General features: G+C 39.2%; 2 protein-coding genes across 4 annotated transcripts; both read left to right on the forward strand.

The window, feature by feature from the left end:
• Positions 1-613: 613 nt before the first annotated feature.
• On the forward strand, positions 614-23,843 carry lcmt2 (leucine carboxyl methyltransferase 2). Of its 2 annotated transcripts, XM_063005642.1 has the most exons (14): positions 614-769; positions 1,820-1,944; positions 2,031-2,112; positions 3,352-3,535; positions 3,874-4,030; positions 5,629-5,818; positions 6,427-6,534; positions 7,052-7,139; positions 9,777-10,010; positions 11,283-11,507; positions 11,592-11,689; positions 11,790-11,977; positions 19,175-19,310; positions 23,170-23,843. In XM_063005642.1, the coding sequence occupies exons 1-14, from the start codon at positions 728-730 to the stop codon at positions 23,353-23,355; spliced, it is 2,043 nt and encodes a 680-aa protein (XP_062861712.1). In that variant the 5' UTR covers positions 614-727; the 3' UTR covers positions 23,356-23,843. The 2 variants fall into 2 exon arrangements, with proteins under 2 accessions (XP_062861712.1, XP_062861714.1); XM_063005644.1 differs by lacking the exon at positions 5,629-5,818 and having other exon boundaries at positions 3,874-4,046.
• LOC134324002 (uncharacterized) lies at positions 15,172-17,303 on the forward strand. Of its 2 annotated transcripts, none has more exons than XM_063005646.1 (2): positions 15,172-15,540; positions 15,635-17,303. In XM_063005646.1, the coding sequence occupies exons 1-2, from the start codon at positions 15,420-15,422 to the stop codon at positions 16,108-16,110; spliced, it is 597 nt and encodes a 198-aa protein (XP_062861716.1). In that variant the 5' UTR covers positions 15,172-15,419; the 3' UTR covers positions 16,111-17,303. The 2 variants fall into 2 exon arrangements, with proteins under 2 accessions (XP_062861716.1, XP_062861715.1); XM_063005645.1 differs by having other exon boundaries at positions 15,194-15,540.
• Positions 23,844-24,093: the final 250 nt, after the last annotated feature.

Here is a 24,093-nt window from a genome sequence, read left to right on the forward strand (position 1 = left end):
TTATCTATTACATTTAAATATATACAAAATACGTATTATGAATAAAATATTTATGTACGTTATTACGTGATTAAAAACATCGTTAAAACAATTGTTAAATAGGGAGTCGTTTTCAAAATGAGTCGATTCCTATTTGCCAATTGCTGACCATATATTAAGAGTCATCCAATTTTGGAGTCGATTCTTCAGTGGAGATTTAACCGCTGTCTGAAAAAAATAATAAAATAAATAATGCACAATTTACAAAATGAATGAAACAAAACATCTGTTTTGTATTAAAAGCTATATAATATTTTACATAATATTTTTATTTTTTTCAGATAATTCTTTGCATTTTAGTTACAAAAGCCTCAAAAATACTCATTTCTTATGTTATTACTAATTCATTATTGTACCATTTATTTTGTTCTCCTGTGTTTTAGTTTTTGCTATTAAGAGTCAATTTTATGGACTCATTGTAAATAACGGAATCGAGCAGCCGGTTCAGTTTCCATACTCACATCTCAATGGTTGAACTGCTTGTAAACCCAAACTGCTAGCCAATCCCAACATACGAGTAGGCAGTTTACAAAAAACGGGTGTGAAAAGCGCATGTACCAACGCTTAAGGAAGTAAGCTTTTTTTGTAGTGGCTACATAATTCCATTTTTGATGAGACTTTCTGACTGTATCCAAGTTTATGATAAGCTAGCAACTGATAACCGCTGAAGAGTAGAAATTGATTTGCCATGCCTGTCACCAAAAACAAGAACCCGGGAAAAGACACAGCAGTAAGTTTGCGCATGAATTGTGATAGCCTGACTCAAAAATTTTTCCTATGTGTTTTTACTTTTAGCAAGGCATGACAAAGCAATTACAATTAAATTGTTTTAAACAAACATTTTTCATTAAGTTATTCACACGTCAATTCTAGTGGACTGCATGCATCACTGGAATCTAAACCTAAAGCAACATGTAGTCAACAGACTAATGAATAATGTGGAAAATATATACCTACATGCTATGAAAGTTTGAAAAGTATCCAGGGCACACAGCCACACAACACTGCATACGGATATACATACATGAGCACACCCATGTGCAGTGTCACATAAATGTCAAAAAATTCGAAATTGTATCACCTTACAGTAATTGCGTGAGTGAGTAAAATTAAAACTAACCATGTAGATTAACTATATTAAAAATACAGGCCCCACAGTAAGAACTCAATGCAACAAACTTGTCGGGACTATGCATTCACTGTGGTAGTCCTGGCCAGGTTCACGCTGAAGATGCTTGACCCCATGTAAGCCAAACACATTTATCTTGGTCTTATCTGACCAAAGAATGTGCTTCCAATATTCAACAGGCTTCCTTTCATGTTCTTTAGTAAAGTTTAATCTTGCAGTTTTGTGCTGAGAAGGAAGCGAGGGTTTTTCCCTTGGACGCCGTCCATAGAGGTTGACATTATGTCCTTCCCACTTTCTGAGCTGTCACAGAAACTCCTATATGTATTCACTTTTGTTGCATTGATTGTCTACTTTGAGGCCTGTATTTTCAACATAGTCTTTCTAAAGTATTTATTTTTGGTTGTTCATAAGAGGGAATACTCTACTTGTCAACTTAGAAACAATTATTGAGAGATGATAAAAAATGTCTACACTATTACCAGAACAACACACACTACTTTGTCAATACTATGTTTGTGTTATTGCAGTGCTGAGAATGGTAGTACATGCATTAAAAATGTTCCCCACAAAAAAATGTAGACACTGCAGCAGTAGTTGCAAAGTCTTGATCCTGTTAAGTGAAAAAAATTAAATCAGATTTTTCAATATTAGGTACAGGGCACAAATGACAGCAGTGTGGTAAGCAAAGTGTCCGCTGCAGCTCAAGGCTACTTTAAAGATGAACTTCTTCAACATTTTGTGTCTAAGGTGTCACGAAGAACTGCTCTTATTAACAGGTAAATGGATTAGACACAAGTACATACTTTGGGTGTTGCACCATACAAAAACTTTAAGGAAGTAATGTCTGTTTTTTTCTTCACAGGGGCTATTATGTTCGCTGGAAAGCTGTAGACCACTGTGTGAAACAGTTTCTGTGTGCTACTAACACCTGTGCTAGAAGACAGGTAGGTCTAAATACTCAATTAGGGCTGCAACTAACGATTATTTTAGTAGTCGACTAATCTGACGATTATTTTTTTCGATTAGTCGACTAGTCAACTAATCGAAATACACAATCACAATCACAATAAAAAAAATTCAATTAAATAAGAAAGCTTTGGACAGCATTAGAAACTGTTATGTTTCAGAAGTTATCACTCTGGAAGTCAAAAACATATATAACATGTCGTTGAGAAACATGTGAATGCTGTCTGTGAAGACCTCAGCCATTTGAGGGGTGCATGAACCTCTTCTCTTCTCATCCACACTCCATTGCTTAGTGCTATTAATAGAAAGAGCAAAAGAGAAAGCTGTATTAATTATCACAAACTGAAGGCTATGTATCATAGTTTATTACAAATAGTGTACTGGCTATGCCAACTAAACCATAACAGGTTAAATATCTTAACTGAATTATCTGCTGAGCTAACTAGCTATCATTAAGTGGAGGAGGCTTATTATTTAGAATGAATGCTCTCATTAACGAGAGCAAAGAATATGGAAGACGAGACAGGGTAACGTTAGGCTATAATGTTAAGTTATATAACATTACTCATATAAATGACTGATTAACTATTGCACTTAATGAGTTAGTTAGCTAACAAACCTGAAAAATAGCGAACTCTTAGATAGTTTTCCGACAAGTACTCTAGCATTAACAAACATTAACTACTAATTTGGTTAAAGCACAAAGCTGTGTAAAAACTTACCGGAATAATGCTGGTCATCACGGCTGCAAGGCGTTTCACCGTGGTGCTGGCGTGAAACCACAACTCTGCTTTGTAGTGTCTGCGTCCAGCTCGTTTCTTTGGGTTATTTTGGCTGAAATACTTTAGAAAGTTTCAGTCTCTCTATCTTTGCCTCTGTCTTCATAAACTCCCCGCTGCGCCATGGAAGCGATGCTGCTCCCCCTGCAGTTCCTTTAGTGCATTGCAATAATAACGATGCGTCGACGATGAAATTCCACGTCGACAAATTTTTATAGTCGACGTTATCGATTACGTCGACTAATCGTTGCAGCCCTATACTCAATTTATTTTACTTCACATTATACTTGGCTAAAACTGTAGATAGACCAAAGATTAGAAGCAAGCCCTCATTTGTGCTCCAAAATTGTTTTCCCACATGCCCAACTACACTGAAGTGCAGAACAAATGTGCAAGTGTGAAAATTCTCTAACTCCTTTAGATTTACTTTGTCTGTAGATCCTGTCACTGGGTGCTGGCTTCGATTCCCTCTATTTTCGACTGCATGCAGAGGAAGCTCTGCAGAATGTTATCATATTTGAGGTGGACTTCCCTGATGTCGCCAGACGCAAGGCTGCATTAATTAATGGCAGCAATCTTCTGAAAGCAACTATATCAGATTGGGACCACTTAGCACAGACTGGTAGAAGACACAATTTACCCTTTTCTGTTATGTACTACTTTATTAGTGTATACATCACTTTTGTACAGGCACCTCTAGTGGTGTAGTTTTTTTATTAGCCTTTGTCCTGGTTTCTTGGAGGATTTGTATGTTTAAACTCTGTATTTGCTGTAGTCAATATTAAGCAATACTGAAGACACCAATTATAAAGTGTGTTTGTGTTTGTGTGTGTGTGTGTGTGTGTGTGACCAACACCCTGATCAGAATGAAGCAGTAACTAAAGATAAATGTAGGTCATGTTAAACAATGTCTTCTTGAATGTAATTTTTATTCATGTTCTGTGTTGGATGTGCATACAGGCCCAGCATACGTGAGCAGTGTTCATTATAAGCTACTAGGTGTGGATCTTAGAAAGGAAAAAGAGCTTGAAGATGTTCTACATAGAGCTGGACTACACTGGAACTGTCCTACTCTTGTTCTTTCCGAGGTGGTGCTCACCTATATGGAAACACAGTGGTGTGTGCCCACATTGGTCTGTGCATGTTTGTTCCAACTGAAATTTATAATGTGTAAATCCAAAGATAGATTTGCAGAAAGGTAGTGGTGGCTGAGGTATTTGTGTGTTCTGATACAGTGGCTGTCAGGAGCTTGGATCTTGGGCAAGATATTTAATCATCAAATGCTCAGTTCTGTGCCAAATATTTTGTCTAATATTTTGCATCTATTTGGGCCCATTTCTGAATTTGACCTAGTCTCTATATTACTGCATTACTGCAACCACTCTAGCAAACATTAGCTTCCTCTGCAAACACAAACAACCATCCAACCACATTCTTACAAGCTGCTGCTCAACCAGTCTTATTGGGCAAGTCAGTGCAATTGGTGGAGGGCGCCTCCCAGAATTAGTTGACAGCACATGGTCGATAGGGATGACAAAAATTCTGTTTTCTCCAAGCAAAGAGCTTAATGAACAGCCATGAACGGCTGTAGTAAGTAAGTAAGTAAGTAAAATTTATTTATATAGCACTTTTCACAGATAAGAATCACAAAGTGCTTTACAAAAACATTGCATGACAAAATATACACACAACATAAAATTAATTAAACAACAACAATAATAATAATAATAAATAAAAAAGCAAATAAATGATTAAATAAGAAAATAAAAATAAATAAACAATTCATTCAACATTAAACAAATGCCTGCTTGAAAAGGTAAGTCTTTAGTTGTTTTTTAAAAGAATTTACAGAATCTGCAGATCTTAAAAAGTTGGGTAGTGCATTCCATAATTTTGGAGCGTTTACCTCAAACGCACGATCCCCACGAGACTTTAAGCGGGAGCGTGGGACAGACAGCAAGTTCAGCTTGCTAGACCTAAGAGAGCGCCCTGATACATATGGGTGAAGTAGCTCTGATATATAGATGGGAGCCTGACCATGCAATGCTCTATAGGTAAAAGTCAAAATTTTAAACTGGATCCTATACTGCACAGGAAGCCAGTGTAGAGATCTTAACAGTGGGGTTATGTGACACCGTCTATTTGAGCTCGTAAGTAATCTAGCAGCAGCATTCTGTATTATCTGCAACCGATCACAAGCAGACATACTAAGAGCAGAAAACAGGGCATTGCAGTAGTCAATACGAGATGAAATAAAAGCATGTATAATCATCTCTAGGTCAGCATTTGAAACTATAGATCTCAATTTGCTTATATTTCTTAAATGAAAAAAGCAAGATCTAGTCAGCTGTTTAACATGTGTGTCAAACAACAATGACTGATTAAAAACAACACCTAGATTTCTTAAATCTGAATGGACAGCAGAGAAGAGAGGTCCAAGACCAATTTCAATTAAGGGAGTCACCTTATCAGGGGCAATAATCATGACCTCAGTCTTTTCTGCATTGAGCTGTAGAAAATTATTTGCTGTATTGTAGCCTTGGATACAATTCGCAAGACACACTTCTAAATCACCTTGCATAAATAAGTCTAAAATACATTTATAAGAATTTTATAGGAAATGTGTTTTATACAGTACATGTTCTTTAAGAGACCATCTGTATGATTACAAAATGTATGTTGGATAATAATTTTTTATTAATACTCATGCCCTAGGTCAGATGCTGTAATTGGGTGGGCAGCAAGGAACCTCCCACAGGCTATGTTTGTGATGTATGAGCAGATCCGCCCAAATGATCCCTTTGGAATCGTTATGCAGAACCACTTCCTGAAACTCAACTCCAAAATACATGCGCTCTGCCAATACCCAAACACCTTCGCACAGACCCAGAGATTTCTGCAAAAGGTGGTAGCACCTACACATCAATGTAATTTCGTTCCATTGTCCCTATACTGTACAGTGCTGTCCAAGCCATTCGAACTCAGCACAATCAGGTGTTTATTAAATTTAAAAAAAGTGTAAAAATTTCTGAAGAAAAATAAATTAGTTTTGGTACCTGGCATGGTATTCCTATATGTTTTACTTTTCATTTACTATGTACAAGTCATTAATAGCCTAGGCTAAGTGTGTCATTTCTGAACATAATACCATGCATAAGTAGTTTATGACTGACTTTCACACTGAAAAGAAATATGTATTTTATGTTTAAGATTAATGCACAGCAATAGTTTCATTCAAATATTCTATTAATTATAAGCTAGGATTGGGAATGGGTTGTGGTAGTTGTGGTTGGACAGTGGTAGTTCAGTGGTTAAGGTACTAACCCTAGTTGACACTGTTGGGCCCCTGAGCAAGGCCCTCAATTCTCACTTGCTTTGAGATAAAGACATCTCCTAAATGCCATTAATATCAATTATTCTAACTGAAGTTTAAAATTTACATTTAACATAAGTATTTAAGCATTTTACTGATTTCTGTTTTTATAAGTAGTGAATTTTTTCATCTTTTTACAGGACTGGGAGGAATGTGTGTGCATGGATATGAACCAGTTCTTTTTCAGTCTTTTAACGGATGATGAGAGAGAAAGAGTAGAGAAGTTGGAACCTTTTGATGAATTTGAGGTGAAAATGTCTTTTCTATTATCTTTTCCTACTACAGAGTCAGACTGCTTTTGTTCACTAAGTACAGGATAAACATGGAAAAAATTTTTGTGTGGTGCCACCAGTGGGACTAGAATGATAAAAAACAAATTATCTTTGTTTACTGTTTAATGGCACTCAAGAACAACAAAAGCACCATTAGCATAAATGCAAAATAATAATCTCAATGAATAATGTGACTCAGTTTAGCAGATATTTTTTGTTTATTGGTGAGCAGTACACCAACAGTAATCAACAATTTCAATGTTTAGATTCAGTTTATCGATTTTGTTGGTTGTGTGTTATGTCAGAGCTTTATTCAGTCACTATTGGTCACATTAAACATGTTATTCAGAGAGCCCTGAATTTTGTCCCAGAGAGAAACAGTGTACATGAGTTGGTGTCATTGTCAGTACTTTGTATTAGCGAAGACTTGAGGAATAGATATCAGTATTACATTGCATCTTTACTTATGGGTACTTTTTTAATATTTATTTAGGAATGGCATCAGAAGTGCTCACACTATTTTATTCTCACCGCCTCCAATGGCTCTCTGACCAGACAAGCACTTCTCACTCTTCCATCAGGTAAAATGTATCAATAAATTATCCAATAGTTAGATTATTCTAGATTAGTATAAAATAAATGTTGTTATTGCACAGTTTTGTTACACTGTTAGTACAACGAAATACAGCTTAATCTCTAACAAGTGCTGAATATACATAATTAGTTTTTTTGCAAATCAAGATACACTAGAAGGCAGTCTTTCTTTTAGATGGTGCCAGTGTGTTTGTTGGCCTGTTGTTTCTCCCAAGCTCTGTGTTCAGCTGTGTTTCATGTGTTACTGTCGTTTAGTAGCTCTAATAGCGATCCACTATTTTTTTGTTTGTGACCATAAAACACTACTCAACTGTGGTGGATTTCTGGGACTGGAATCCTGAGGAACAGAGTAGCTATTACTCCTGGCCTCTGTCTCCCTGTCCCTGCTTTGTTTACAGACAGAAGCACTGTAAAAATAGGGAAAATAAGGAGGTCTGCTAGTGAGGTTAGGGATCTGCTCGGATGGTGACTGCACTCCCTTTATTAAACTTTGCCAAATAGAATGGAATTTCTTCAGTTTTTTCAGTTTCTGAATACGGGTCAAGGTCAAGTAGTTGCTGTGGTTTTTAAACAGCAGGACATTTAAAAGTTTCGAGGCGCTGGTTTTTAAAGCTCATTCTTATTTTTCCTTAACTTTGTGCAGTAGTATATAAACCTACTAAACCACAAAGATTTATATAGCTAAATTTACTGAATTCCTTGCTTTTATTGAGTTTAACTTATAATTTCTATTCAGCTTTTGGATGTATTTAAGTTTATTCAGCATATAAATGGGCCCACTTATGTGCAAGACCATACATTTGGTTTGGTGATATTTATATTGACAAATTGGATTTTGAAAAGGCTAGTTTTTCTGAACATAGACCAGTTGTGTTTAGCTAAGCTGTTAATGGGCATTTTTCTGTTTCTGCTTTAGGTCCACGGCTAGTGATTTTTAAGTCTTTTCAGGTACTTTGCCTTCACATGCTTGAGCTTATCCTAGTGTTGATGGTTTGGTCACTTCATTGCTCACTAAATGCAGACACTCAGACAATTAGACAGGCTTGTAGAAAAGCTTGGGAAAAAGACAGACTACAAATGTACCCTGATTTTCAAGGATTCCTAGTTAACTGTCATCTAGCTGTTAAATTTGTTACATCTGAAAGAGTATTTTTCATGCATTACTGCTCAAAACTGTAATAGACCTAAAGTTTTGTTTAGCACTATTAATGGCATACTAAACCTTCACTTGGGTTTGGTTACATTACTTTTCCTGGATTATGTGAACATTTCTTAAACTTTTTATAGGTAAAACTGAGACAGTAGGGCTCACTTCCTTGGATCTGGATTTTCCACTTCCCCAGCCATGCCCAGGTGTTTTTAAAGAGTTTAGTGCCTTTTCAATGTTAAAATTAACCGATTTAGTGCTAAGCACAATCTCTTTGCTTGCCCATGGCCCCAGAGTTTTAATATTTAGAATGTAATACCTCCCTAACTACTGGATTGGTTTCTGTCATTTTAATGAAGCAGTAATTACATCTCTGTATTAAACGCATAACCTTGATGCTATAATTGTCAGTTACTTTTGACCAATTTCCAAATGACCATTTCTTGCAAAACTACTGAAAAGATTTGTTCACTTTCAGTGAAATTTGTTCATTTTCAGTAATATTGATATTTTAGAGATATTTTAATCTGGTTTTAAAGATATGCACATCACTGAATCTTTCCTCCTTAAGGTGACAAATGACCTCTTACATTCTGCTGACTGCTGAAATTTCACCATCCTCATGTTATTGGATTTTAGCTCTGCATTTTGATTGCTTAAAAAAGTGGGTGGAGTTACAGGGAGTGGCCTTAAGGTACTTTAGTTCCTACCTTAAGCACAGAACATTTTCAGCTTCTTTTCTTTTTTCACTGTACATGCTCCAATCAGGGCAAATTACTAGGAAGCTGATTGCTGGTAATTTACAGTTCTGCCTCCCTTTTATACAAAGGCACTCTTTGATGTTTCTCAACAATTGTCCTGAGGACATTAAGAGGTGAATGGGTGTCAGTTTTTAGCAAGTCAGAGATTATCCTTTTTTGTGCTTCCCATCTCATTTATAGCAACTCCAACACTCTTGGTTACTCGTCCTTATGTGTCAGATATTTAGTGAGAAATTTTGGTGTTTGACTCAGACTCAGACTATGTCTTGTGTGGCCAAAGATCTGCAATGGATTGGCGTCCTTCCTTGTGCTCAGTGTTTCACTGTGGACACAGACCTTCCGCAACCCTGACCAGAGTAAAGTGGCTGATAAAAAATGTAATGCTTCTAACTTTATGACAACAGTTTGAAGAAAGCCCTTTTTATTCCAGCATGACTGTGTCCCTGTTCAATGCTGTTTGTGTAGTTGGGCGTGGCCTGCACTGAGCCTTAGCCCTAACCCCACTGAACACTTGGAATGATTAAAACACTGATTGTAATTTACATGCTTTCACCCAACCTTAGTGCCTGATTTCTTAAATGTTCTTTTGACTTAATGGACACTGATTCATGTAATACTAATTTTAAAAGAAATAAGGACGTTTGTTTTATTGTACTGTGTATTGTATAGAAGTATTGTTTGGGTTGCTAGATGGATACATTTTATTTTTCTCTTAGAGACCCCCATTCCTCTGATAAAACTTACTCTGGACCAGTACTCCATGTCTGTGCAGCTCATGACTGAAAGTCAATGTGTGGAGGCTGTAGGAATGGCCTCTTCAATGCTGGAACCCAGGTTGCTGCTCCTCACAGGTGGTTGTGGGAGACAAGGTCGAAACTCTACAGCTATGCTTCTGATGAGAGAGCATGCGGGCTGGAGACATGCTGTTATAGAACCTGAGGGACAGAAATGTGCGTATTATTTAGCTGATTCAAATATTTTTACTACCTGAAGAAATCCAGTGTAGGTTTATTTGTTTTCTTAGGGCTGTGTAAGCTTTGTGAATTTATCCCCTAAAAAGCTGGTAGTCCTCTTTGTTTACCATGTCTGTATATAACTTTTTGGGGGGTTTAATTCCATATTTTGCCAGCCCGTTTTGTTGGACATGCACCAGAAGTCATCCAGAAAAAGAAAACTTTATATTTTTGTGAAAATGTGTCAGCTTTGTGTACTATATAACTTAGTGGGATAATTAATACCCAGGTTATTATACAGTGCTCTACTGTCTCAATAGAGATCAATTAGTATACTGGGTACCTTTCATTTTGGGGTTCAGGAGGGATGTCCGCATAGTTTGTCCACACAGTTTAGTGTCCCTCCTGATGCACCCTGGTGCACCTTTTATTTGGGACTGGCTTGGGGCTCTGGCTTGGGACTTTAGCTTGGGACTGGCACTGAGAGCGCGCTGAAAAGTGCACTTCCCAATGGCTAGGCCATGCCCCTGGATATTAGTCAATCAAATCCATGCAGATGCCCGACCGGCCGATAGCACTGCTGAGATTAGAACCCTGGATCACCAGATATAACCAGTAGTAGTATAGCATACTTTACTGCAAAAACATTATAATAAAATTCAATAACATCAGAAAACTGCTCTTGATATCAAAATGTTAAAAATGTAACAAGTACAAAAAAAGTCACATTTTATAAAAATATAAAAAATACATACACCATATTGCCAAAAGTATGTGGACTACTCCCTAAATATTTGGTTGTTTTAGCAACAGCCACTCCTAACAAATGTAAAAATATATAATACATAAATTAAATACTTCCACTTTGCAATTTAAGGAGGGATTTTACTGTTCCAGAGTGTCTGAGCATCTTTTCACAAAGCAATGCCAATAAATACATTTGACGAGTTTGGTGTGAAGGAACTTAGGTGACAATTGACAATTCAACATGATTTCCTGATATTACAAATGTTTTATTTTTTGACTGAACAGGCACAGATTGCCACGGGCACACTTCAGATTATTGGAGCTTTCTCAGATAAGTGGATGCTACTCTAGCTGTAGGTGAGGAACTTCCTATTAATGGCCATGTTTTTGGAATGGGATGTCCAGCAAGGGCATTGTCAGGTGTCCACATACTTTGGTCATGTAGCGTATGTCATGTAAGAAGTTAATGTGTTTCCTTTTATGTGCAGTAAATGCTAATACTGGTCAATTTTTTCAATGCAGGTGTACGACTATATCACACAATGACCTCTGTCCCTGGAGGTGGTGCTGTCATTCTGGGTGGTAGAACCTCTCCACTTAACCCCATTGATAGCATACTAAAAGTCACATGTAGCCTGAGAGACAAGCATAACCCAAAAGTGTTGGTGTCCATAAATGAGATGGTTTGTACCGGCCCTGCCCCAATACCAAGATGGAGGCATACAGCTACCTTGCTGATTTTTGAGGGTAGGGAGGTTCCATTAACTAAGATATTACTACAGTGTCATCAAAATAATACTTTACATTTTAATCCTGTTTCTTCTTATTTAGACAGGAACTATTTATTTGTGTTTGGAGGTCGTACTGAAAGAGAGCTTGTTCTAGGTGATTCACACTTTCTCAGTTTAGAAGACCAGCACTGGGTGAATGTAAGAATTAACCTGTTTATCTTGTTAAAAGAATGCCTTTTGTGTGTATTGTAGTCAAAGATGAAGAGAAAAAACACCTCTTTCAAATGTGTCTCTGCAGATTCCACTTGAAGGCTGTTTCCCAAAGCCACGTCACTCTCACTCAGCATGTCCTTATAAAGGAGGACTGGTAATGTTTGGAGGTCTGGGCAAAGGAGGTGTCCCACTAGGAGACATTTTCTTGCTGAAGCCCACATGCATAGGCTTCTGCTGGGAAAGACTACATGTACATCCTGCCCTGGTACCAAGGTAGTACTCAAGTCACAGTTTGGTATTATAAAAGGAATAGCCTTGATTGTTTTAGCAAGTCTGGCAGATTTGTTTGAATGGTTCAGCTTATTAATATGAAAGAATAGTTAAAGGTCGTAAAAAAACTGTTTGGCTATACATCAAATGTACGCAATTGCTGTGGATCCATATACTAAGTTTATAGCCTCCATTAACACTAGAAGTCCCAGAAATTTCGAGCTCCCCAATGAAGTCCCGAAAGAGGGTCAAATGACCCTTAGTCCGAACTGACGACTCTGATGGCTCCAATTAGCATCCTTTCATTTGTAAATGTGGCCATTGCCTGAGGAATCTGCAGGGGGGAGTAGAGCTGAATTCACACTAACGTCTGTCTAATACTTGAAAAGGACTAAAAACCTGGCCTTTCTGAGCCAATGGCCTTAAAGACAGATCTTTTACTTTTTTGGGTGTCAATGACAAAAAACACCAAAATTCAAGATTAAGTCAAATAATAATGATGATTTATTAATATGAATATAAGTAAGTTTACGTCTAAGTCTTCCTTCGGATCCAGACGAGTCTTCTGAAGCTTCTCAGGAGAGAAAAGTTCAAAGCAAGAAGCGAAGCGCCAGAGAGGAAAAAAGCAAAAAGAGCCCCCACCTCTGGTCACTCTTTAGTTTTATACCTTCATTAATTCCTGATCACGTCAAAAATGCTTATGTGTGTGCGCTGTCTTTTGCACAAAATGCTGAAGCATACAAAATCTTTTTCTGTACCCCTGTACATTTTGGCAAGACACAGAGTCCTGGGTCTTCACAAAGATCAGTTTCAGTTCCCTGTTCCTAAATGTTCTGTACAGAGAATTAGCCAGACATTATGTAATGGCTTTTTCCATCCAAAAGTCAGCTTTTTAAGTACAGTTATAAGTCATAAAGTTTTACCATATAAATCAATAAATTTTACCTAAAAAATCAATTTCTAACCGAGATGACATCCTCAAAACACCATGTGAAACACAGGTCAAGAGACTTTGCATTTTGAGGGAACTGACAATTTGTATAAAACACACATTTTGTTTTGAAGCACACATGAAGTGTTTTGTACGGTGGCCGAGAAGTGCAAAACAAATTTACATTTCAGAAAACAAAATTACAAAAAAACAAAAACAAATTTACAACAAAAGCAAAAACAAATTTACAAGTGCTCGGGTACCCAGTGTTTGTAAATTTGTTTTGGCATATGTAAAAGTGTTTCAGCACTTGTAAATTTATTTTCGGCATATGTAATTTTGTTTTCTAAAATGTATATTTGTTTTGCACTTCCCGGCCGCACATATTTGACGGAAAAGGCAGGGACAATAAACCGGAAGTGCGTGTTGCTTACCTGCTGTCAATCAAACTGTTTCTCAGCGATAAAGTGAACGGAGTTTGTGATGGTGACGATAAACAAGGTTTTGTCTAGTTTGTGGAAATCATTTTATCCAGTTGACCCGCTATTGTTTTTCTTGTGGAAAGTTTTGTGCAGATGTTTAGACGTGGCGTGTGCATCTCTATCTACCGTCCGCTCTTCTAAACATCTAAGGAATTCCCACAAGAACAACAAAAGCGAAATAATGAAAATAATTAACACAAAATGGACAAAACATTGTTTATTAGGGACGGAACATTTGATACCGAGGCTTTAAAACTTGTTTCACTTTTGTAACACTGGACTCAGTGTATCGGAGCTTATATTAAAGCAGCATGTACGGGACTGATGAAGCTTTGTGCTGAGTTTTATCTCACTCACTATATAAGAGACAATCAAACCAGGGATACCCACCGTCCTGTAACATACACAATCCTTCTTTATCTGGAGACTAAACGCCGCGTTCAGTACTGAACTGATACAGGACGCTTTGTTCCGTATTTTTATCAATGGGAGACGGTGTGGTGTATGAAACAGAAGGAAACTGCTGCTTAATTCATTATATTAAATAGTGTTCACTTTTATTCTTAGTAACGTGACATAACCTGTTTAATAAACCGCTGTATGTGTAGCACAGTGGGCGGAGTGCGTTGTTTTGCCTAAAATATGGTTCTGACTTATTATTATAAAGAATGAAAATAATAAATGTTAAACACCATAAATAAAACCTTTGTTCTCATGACTGTGTAAGGTCCCCCCCTGCTGCTATAACCAGCGCACACACACCGTTACTAAGAATAAAAGTGAACACTACTTAATATAATTCCCTCAGTCTCCCATTGATAAAAATACAAAGCGTCCTGTATCAGTTCAGTACTGAACGCGGCGTTTAGTCTCCAGATAAAGCAGGATTGTGTATGTTACAGGACGGTGGGTAACCCTGGTTTGGAGTGAGATAAAACACAGCACAAAGCTTCATCAGTCCCGCACATGCTGCTTTAATATAAGCTCCGATACACTGAGTCCAGTGTTACAAAAGTGAAACAAGTTTTAAAGCCTCGGTATCAAATGTTCCGTCCCTAATAAACAATGTTTTGTCCATTTTGTGTTAATTATTTTCATTATTTCGCTTTTGTTGTTCTTGTGGGAATTCCTTAGATGTTTAGAAGAGCGGACGGTAGATAGAGATGCACACGCCACGTCTAAACATCTGCACAAAACTTTCCACAAGAAAAACAATAGCGGGTCAACTGGATAAAATGATTTCCACAAACTAGACAAAACCTTGTTTATCGTCACCATCACAAACTCCGTTCACTTTATCGCTGAGAAACAGTTTGATTGACAGCAGGTAAGCAACACGCACTTCCGGTTTATTGTCCCTGCCTTTTCCGTCAAATATGTGCGGCCGGGAAGTGCAAAACAAATATACATTTTAGAAAACAAAATTACATATGCCGAAAATAAATTTACAAGTGCTGAAACACTTTTACATATGCCAAAACAAATTTACAAACACTGGGTACCCGAGCACTTGTAAATTTGTTTTTGCTTTTGTTGTAAATTTGTTTTTGTTTTTTTGTAATTTTGTTTTCTGAAATGTAAATTTGTTTTGCACTTCTCGGCCACCGTAGTTTTGGGAGAGATGTGACCTTTTGCTGCTGATCCGTGATGTTGTGCTGCATTATCCAGGTCATTTTGCCAAATGTACATATAGTTTGCAAAACATACAATCTGTTTCAAGTTTTCAAGTTTTTCTAAAATAATTTATTTATGTTTTTCTTTTAAAAAAAGATGTGAAAGAAGTGGGTTCAAAATGACAGACAAAAAACAAAACAAATTAATTGTGTTGATCCACCTCAACAAAGGTCTTGTAAAAGAGTGTAAGCAAAAGAATGTAAGCTGCTCCTGAGTGTGTCTGCCCACCCCCCAGCTGCATTGTTGTGCAGGGGATATGCATAAGGTTGCTAACACCTTAGCAAATTTGCATGCAGCCTTTTGTGCTGTGGGGGATAAATAGGTGACTGCTTCACCTATTTTGTTCAAAAGAAACAAAATGCAGAGAAGGCTCACCACTCAACAGGCATTGGAACTGATCCTGAGCAACACCAACCCTTGTGACTCAGATGGAGAAGACATAGTCCTTCAACCGGATTCGGACTCTGAGCTGTCTTCAGGTTAGATTTTTCAAATTACCTATTTTTATGTCCTGACTATCTTTTTTATTTAGAACCAAAACAAAATGTTAATTTGAAATTATTTATCTTGCAGATGAGGAGACTCCTCCTCTACCAAAAAAGAGAGCTCGGTTGGCGAGTGAGCCGACAGAGACCGCAAAAGATGGCACAGTGTGGCGTGAAGTACAAGTGGGGAAACGTCTCCATTTCACCCCAATAGAACCGTACCCTACAGATGGAGAGCCAAGGGCTAAGGCCAGACGAAGTGTCCGGAGTCGCCTTCAGAGCTTCCTCTGTTTTATCACTCTTGACATGCTTCGTAGCATTCAAGAATGGACTACTCAACATGCACGTCACACGGAGCAGGTGGATTGGTTCATGGATCTCCCGGAACTAATGGCATTTATTTCAGTCACTGTCTTGCGGGGGGTGACCAAGGTTCCATCACTACGTGACAGCTGGTCAGCAAACCTGGCAAACCCAAGGATCATTGCAACTATGGCCCGAAACCGCTTCCAAGACATCATGCAACACCTACGCTTTGATGACATGTTCACACGCAGTGAGTGAGCGGAGACCGATAAGTTTGCTGCAATCTCCGATGTGTGGAGATTGTTTGTCACCAACTGCATCACATCCTACAACCCTGGTCGACACATCACTATTGATGAACAGCTTTTCCCGTCAAAGACTCGCTGCTGTTTTCTGCAATACATTGCAACAAAACCAGACAAGTTTGGCATCAAGTTTTGGGTGGCTTGCGACTTGAAATCAAAGTACATCTGTAATGTCCTCCCATATCTTGGCAAGGACCCCAGTCGTCCCAGCGGGGAGAGACTGTCCGAAACTGTAGTGATGAGGCTGATGGAACCATTCATGGACAAGGGCAGAACTGTAACCACGGACAATTTCTTTACATCATTGTCACTTGCACAACGACTGCTTAGCCGGAAAACCACTATCCTCGGCACAGTCAACAAGAGTCGCCGGGAAATTCCTCAATCCGCTAGACAGATGGACCGCACTGAATTCACCACTCAGGTGTTTTCAACCACTGGTGCCACACTGACAGTGTATGCACCCAAACGAAAGAAGGCCGTCTACATTCTCAGCAGCATGCACAGCGTGGTTGAGACTGAGGATACCAACAAAAGGAAGCCAAACACGGTCACACAATACAACCACACAAAGTGCGGTGTGGATGTAATGGACCAAATGGTGCGGGAGTACAGCGTGCGTGCAGGAACACGGAGATGGCCAGTCGCCGTGTTCTACAACATGATTGACATGGCAGCACTGAATGCGCATGTTCTTTATCAGGCATGCACTGGGGTGCAGGAGAGACAGGTGGACTTCCTGGTTGAGCTTGCAAAAGAGTTAGGTGACTCTCATGTGAGTGAAAAGAAGGCACGCAAGGAGAAACTCCTTCGGCAACAACCTTCCACACCCAGCCCTGGCAAAAGGGCGAAGTGTCAGGTCAACCATCGATGCACGAACAATTGTGCAACTGAGAGATGTGTTGACTGCTACAAATACACGTGTGGCAAATGTACCAGGGACATACCCAGGCAGTGCCAGGTATGTTCCGACAGTGCAGACAGACTGCTGAGTGAGTGCTGAAATGCTAGTCACACAAGAAGGACATGCCACTCACACACACACACGCAGCCCCCCACTGCAGCCTATTGTAAATATGTGTGGAATTGTTTTATTCCTTGTATTTTTTTTATTATTTTTATAACAAAAATAAAAAGCATGGAAACAAATAACAGTTGTTCTTTTGTATATTTTTCACACTGAAATTTCAGTCCTCTTGACTTAGACACAAATGCTTCTGGTCATTACTCACAGCTGTACCTTGCTCTAAAATTTCTAATTCTCTATTTAAAATATATAAAAAATGATTCATTGTTTCAGTGCTTTTTTGCTCAAATAAAACTAAACTAAATACAATATGTATAGTCTTTATATTATCAAATACAATAAACTGAATAGAACTAACTAGAAACTAAATGGCTAAACTCAATGGAAAACAACAACCTCCTGTGGTGCGACAGTAATGGCCTTATTTGCAGAACAAAAGACGGTGATTATAGGATGTTAGCTAAAATCCTTCAGGTCATTCGACCCGTCTCTGGGTTCCAAAGGTAGAAATGTTAAATGACCCCTCTCTGGGACTTCTAGTGTTAATAAGTAATCATGACACACTTGCCTTAGAAGATACTATTTAAGACACTTGAGTAGCACATCAGTCTAAAATTCCAATCCATCACTGCAAAGACAAGTCTTGATTTTCTTTTTCTTTGGCTCAGGCGCAGTTTGCATGCCTGAGTTAATGTAACAGGTAATGTATTTTTGGTGGTGCAAAGTGGTGAATTCTGTCCTGTACCGGTGACAACAAGCATAATTAAAAACACAAGTACATAACAACACTACCCACCAATGATGGAAAATCAGTGAAAACCACCTGGGGTGATAGGAGACAATAACACCTGAAGTGTGTCCTTATGTTGAGTCTACTCCGTAACTTTGTTTTGGTTGCCGTCACTAAATTTTGAAAATTGAAGCAGTGTTTTCATTGCTTTTGTAGCAATCTCTAATTATTTATTCTTTCTGTGCGGCCTGGTAATAAATGACCTGTGGCCTTGAGGTTGGGGACCACTGGCTTACACTATACGCTGATGAGCCAAAACATTAGGACTACCCATCAAAAATGTGCAAGGAAATGCCTATTTCAGTTGATTATGTCACTGTCAGGAATATATTAAATGTTGGGACAGTGATAGCTTAGTGGGTAGAGCTGTGGTATAACAAATAGAAGGTCGTGGATTTAAACCCCAGCTCTGCCATGCAGCCACTGTTGGGCCCTTAAGCAAGGCCCTTAACCCTTTCTGCTCTTGACCCCTTTCGAAAAAGTTGGGATATGCGAGCAAAGAATTTAATTGTACTGTACATGTGTATATCTATATGACAAATAAAGGCATTTCATATGCCGAATCCCAGTTTTATTTTAGTACTAGTGATGAGGTGCCTCAACACACAGTGCATCAAACCCTTTAGTGTATGGGGCTGTATAGTCACAGGCTAGTCAGAGTGACCATGCTAACTCCTGTCCATCATCGAATGTATCTACAATAGGCACGCAGGCACTGGACATGGGAGCATAGGAAGAACATTGACTAGTCAGATGAATCCCGTTTTCTCCAAAATCCTGTTAATGGTCAGTAACATGTGCATTGTTTACTCATGGAAGAGATGGCAACAGGATCCACTGTAGATACTGGGCAATGTACAAAAGTTGAAGGACCTGATAATGCCCTGGTACTGGATACCACATTATTCCTTCAGATGTCTTGTGGCTTCAATGTCTCACTGGGTCAGAGCTGTTTTGACTGTGTATAAGGGAAGTGTTCCTAACACTTTGGAACGCTGATGTAGAACAATGACTTAAACAAGTGTGCACTTTTGAAGAGAAAAGGAAACACCCTAGAGATAATCAAAATAGGTTATTTCTACTGCCAGTAGGATTCAAGCCTGGACAAAAGATATATGGTATGTAACAGTATGACTGAAACTTTATTTATGCTTTTAAGTTTCATTTAAATTCATCACGGTTCTTATTGTTGGTTAACAGGTATTCTCACACAGCCCATGTGATTGGTGAGAATCTTGTGGTAGTTGGTGGAGTCTGGCTACAGTCAGCTGGTGTACCAGGAGTTGCTATAATAAACCTGATTAGCAGAAACTCTGTTGAAATCAGTATTGATACGGTGAGTAGGATCCATGCTGAGTCAGTTTTTTTCCTGTATTTTAATGGTTTGCTTAACAGGTTTTTGGTCAGGTTGATCTACAGGGTGGGCCATTTATATGGATACACCTAAATAAAATGGGAACTTCCTGTTTGTGGCACATTAGTATATGGGAGGGGGAAAACTTTTCAAGATGGGTGGTGACCATGGTGGCCATTTTGAAGTCGGCCATTTTGGAAACAACTTTAGTTTTTTCCAATGGGAAGAGGGTCATGTGACACATCAAACTTATTGAGAATTTCACAAGAAAAACAATGGTATGCTTGGTTTTAACGTAACTTTATTCTTTCATGAGTTATTTACAAGTTTCTGACCACTTATAAAATGTGTTCAAAGTGCTGCCCATTGTGTTGGATTGTCAATGCAACCCTCTTCTCCCACTCTTCACACACTGATAGCAACACCGCAGAAGAAATGCTAGCACAGGCTTCCAGTATCCGTAGTTTCAGGTGCTGCACATCTCGTATCTTCACAGCATAGACAATTGCCTTCAGATGACCCCAAAGATAAAAGTCTAAGGGGGTCAGATCGGGAGACCTTGGGGGCCAAGGTCAACTGGCCCACGACGACCAATCCACTTTCCAGGAAACTGTTCATCTAGGAATGCTCGGACCTGACACCCATAATGTGGTGGTGCACCATCTTGCTGGAAAAACTCAGGGAACGTGCCAGCCACAGTGCATAAAGAGGGAAACACATCATCATGTAGCAATTTCAAATATCCAGTGGCCTTGAGGTTTCCATTGATGAAGAATGGCCCCACTATCTTTGTACCCCATATACCACACCATACCATCAATTTTTGTGTTCCAACAGTCTTGGAGGGATCTGTCCAATGTGGGTTAGTGTCAGACCAATAGCGGTGGTTTTGTTTGTTAACTTCACCATTCACATAAAAGTTTGCCTCATCACTGAACAAAATGTTCTGTGTAAACTGAGGGTCCTGTTCCAATTTTTGTTTTGCCCATTCTGCAAATTCAGTGCGCCGATCTGGGTCATCCTCGTTGTGATGCTGCAGCAGCTGGATTTGTAAGGGTGCCATTTGTGAGTAGCTAATATCCGCCGAAGGGATGTTCGACTGATGCCACTCTCCAGTGACATGCGGCGAGTGCTACGCTGTGGGCTCTTGCTGAATGAAGCTAGGACAGCCACTGATGTTTCTTCATTAGTGACAGTTTTCATGCGTCCACATTTTGGCAAATCCAACACTGAACCAGTTTCACGAAACTTGGCAAGCAGTTTGCTAACTGTAGCATGGGAGATGGGTGGTCTCGTAGGGTGTCTTGCATTGAAATCTGCTGCAATGACCCGAGTACTGCGTTCACCAGACATCAACACAATTTCTATCCGCTCCTCAGGTGTTAACCTCTGCGACATGTCAATGGCTGTAAACAAAGAGAAGCTTGTAAATAACTCATAAAAGAATAAAGTTACGTTAAAACCAAGCACACCATTGTTTTTCTTGTGAAATTCTCAATAAGTTTGATGTGTCACATGACCCTCTTCCCATTGAAAAAACTAAAGTTGGATCCAAAATGGCCGACTTCAAAATGGCCGCCATGGTCACCACCCATCTTGAAAAGTTTTCCCCCTCCCATATACTAATGTGCCACAAACAGGAAGTTAATATCACCAACCATTCCCATTTTATTTAGGTGTATCCATATAAATGGCCAACCCTGTACTGTAACCTCTGCCCAGACGATAGTTTGGAAACACACACACACATACCTGTCTGAGCAAAAGTATTCACACCCCCACCAACTACAAAAGAATTAGGATGCCACCAACTGCATGACCAGAAGTATTTGGATGCCACCAACTGCATGACCAGAAGTATTTGGATGCCACCAACTGCATGCTTGCACAGACACACAGAGTCGCCTGCCTGTGCAAAATTATTCACACCGCCACTAACTGCATGACCAAAAGTTTTCAGATGCCACTAACTGCATGACCAAAAGTATCCAGACACCACCAACTACATGCTTGCACACACACTTACCTGCATTTCCAAAAGTATTTGGACGCAACCAACTACATGACTGAAAGTATTCGGACACTACCAAATGCATGCTTGCACAGACACACAGACACCTGCCTGAAAAAAAATATTCACACCCCCACCAACTACATTTTATATTATTCCTTTTTCTTATTATGCCACCCATTTTTTGTTTGTCTTTCTACGTCTGCAACTTTTAAGATATCACTGCTGTTCTAACTCTAAAACATCTATCCCGCTGATGAGGTAACCGCTTATATACAGCTTTTTGATATGCGCATCTATTCACCCGCCACACTTGTTTTTATCTCCTATTTTGTCCCATTTATTTCCGTTCATTTTTGGAAAAGCAGGTTGATATACTAAACTTCTGCTTAACCAGTAGCTTGGACACAGTCACCCTTAGATAAAAGTCTAAGGGGGTCAGATCGGGAGACCTTGGGGGCCATTCAACTGGCCCACGACGACCAATCCACTTTCCAGGAAACTGTTCATCTAGGAATGCTCGGACCTGACACCCATAATGTGGTGGTGCACCATCTTGCTGGAAAAACTCAGGGAACGTGCCAGCTACAGTGCATAAAGAGGGAAACACATCATCATGTAGCAATTTCAAATATCCAGTGGCCTTGAGGTTTCCATTGATGAAGAATGGCCCCACTATCTTTGTACCCCATATACCACACCATACCATCAATTTTTGTGTTCCAACAGTCTTGGAGGGATCTGTCCAATGTGGGTTAGTGTCAGACCAATAGCGGTGGTTTTGTTTGTTAACTTCACCATTCACATAAAAGTTTGCCTCATCACTGAACAAAATGTTCTGTGTAAACTGAGGGTCCTGTTCCAATTTTTGTTTTGCCCATTCTGCAAATTCAGTGCGCCGATCTGGGTCATCCTCGTTGTGATGCTGCAGCAGCTGGATTTGTAAGGGTGCCATTTGTGAGTAGCTAATATCCGCCGAAGGGATGTTCGACTGATGCCACTCTCCAGTGACATGCGGCGAGTGCTACGCTGTGGGCTCTTGCTGAATGAAGCTAGGACAGCCACTGATGTTTCTTCATTAGTGACAGTTTTCATGCGTCCACATTTTGGCAAATCCAACACTGAACCAGTTTCACGAAACTTGGCAAGCAGTTTGCTAACTGTAGCATGGGAGATGGGTGGTCTCGTAGGGTGTCTTGCATTGAAATCTGCTGCAATGACCCGAGTACTGCGTTCACCAGACAAAAAAAATATTCACACCCCCACCAACTACATTTTATATTATTCCTTTTTCTTATTATGCCACCCATTTTTTGTTTGTCTTTCTACGTCTGCAACTTTTAAGATATCACTGCTGTTCTAACTCTAAAACATCTATCCCGCTGATGAGGTAACCGCTTATATACAGCTTTTTGATATGCGCATCTATTCACCCGCCACACTTGTTTTTATCTCCTATTTTGTCCCATTTATTTCCGTTCATTTTTGGAAAAGCAGGTTGATATACTAAACTTCTGCTTAACCAGTAGCTTGGACACAGTCACCTGCCTGAGCAAAAGTATTCACACTCCCACCAACTACATGCTTGCGCACACACACGCAATTACCTGCATGACCAAAAGTATTTAGACGCCACCAACTGCATGCTTGCACAGACACATCTACCTGCCCTAAAAAGGTAAAAGTAAAAATAAAAAAGAGAAATATTACCAAATGTCTTGTAATGAACAATATTCTGGTAATGTGGTCACCTAGGCAGTCCTAGTAATGGATTACTCAACATGTAGATTGTGGATTCATAGTTTTATTTATTTTTTTCCCCTTTTGCAGTCTTCTGTCCCCTGGCCCCTCATGCTGCATTCTTTCTGCTCAGAGCTGCTGGATTCTGAGGGGACTGAGGTGGTTCTCATTGGTGGTGGGGGATCCTGCTTCTCCTTCGGCACCCACTTTAACGCTCAGCCTGTTACTCTGGACCTGAGCCCCATGCTTTGTAACAAAGCACCTTTGGATTCGTAGTAGTTTTTTCATCTGGCCATCTGGAAACTCTACTTTCTTTGCACTCATGGATAGGAAGTAGGATATAAAAAGGTTCTGGCCACTATGACCCAGACCAAGATAAAATGATTAATGAATATAAATGAAAGAATAAATCTACGATATGCTACCCGAGCACCAAAGCTCGCTGTTAGTACCATGTTGAACCACAATGGTGTGCAATAATCAGACACAGACACCAACTTGACTAGCCAGCCAGAACAGAACAGGATGACAGTCCTCAGTGGCCTAAAATGCCTAACCTGCAAAGTCCACTTTATCACAGAGTTGCACCTTGTACTGAGTTTCACTAGTCTACAAGGGAAGCACATGTTTGGGAGGATTGGTAGGTAGAAAACGAAAGAAAAGGAGGGAAGGGAATACATGGAAAGATATAAGATGCCTGACCATATGGTTGTTGTTTTTTTGCCTTCTTTTTTGGAGCTTTAATAAAGTTGTTTTAATTTTCATGTCTTGGATCATTTTTTGGGATTTTTTGTTTTTCAGTAAAAATAAGTGCCCATGTTTAAAGTTCCAACTCTCACCCCCACCCTTCCTGAGCTTAGGTGGAAATTATAGTTATTTAAAGAGAATCTGTAACTGTATATGGTTTAACCCAGAACTGTCTAAAATGAAAGTTGAAAGTGATTTACAAGCTACTCAATGTAACATCATCTTGAGCGACCAAAATAAATAAAATAAAATGCCAGTATACACAAA

The sequence above is a fragment of the Trichomycterus rosablanca genome, chromosome 12, assembly GCF_030014385.1.
Source record: "Trichomycterus rosablanca isolate fTriRos1 chromosome 12, fTriRos1.hap1, whole genome shotgun sequence".
NCBI lineage: Eukaryota > Metazoa > Chordata > Actinopteri > Siluriformes > Trichomycteridae > Trichomycterus > Trichomycterus rosablanca.

Excerpts from the sequence above, each read along its gene's own strand:
- lcmt2 (XM_063005642.1), top strand. The coding sequence starts at position 728 with ATGCCTGTCACCAAAAACAAGAACCCGGGAAAAGACACAGCA. Across the intron at positions 11,978-19,174 it reads CATCCTGCCCTGGTACCAAG|GTATTCTCACACAGCCCATG; the intron begins GTAGTACTCAAG and ends GTTGGTTAACAG. Across the intron at positions 19,311-23,169 it reads TTGAAATCAGTATTGATACG|TCTTCTGTCCCCTGGCCCCT; the intron begins GTGAGTAGGATC and ends CCCCTTTTGCAG.
- LOC134324002 (XM_063005645.1), top strand. The coding sequence starts at position 16,396 with ATGAGGCTGATGGAACCATTCATGGACAAGGGCAGAACTGTAACCACG.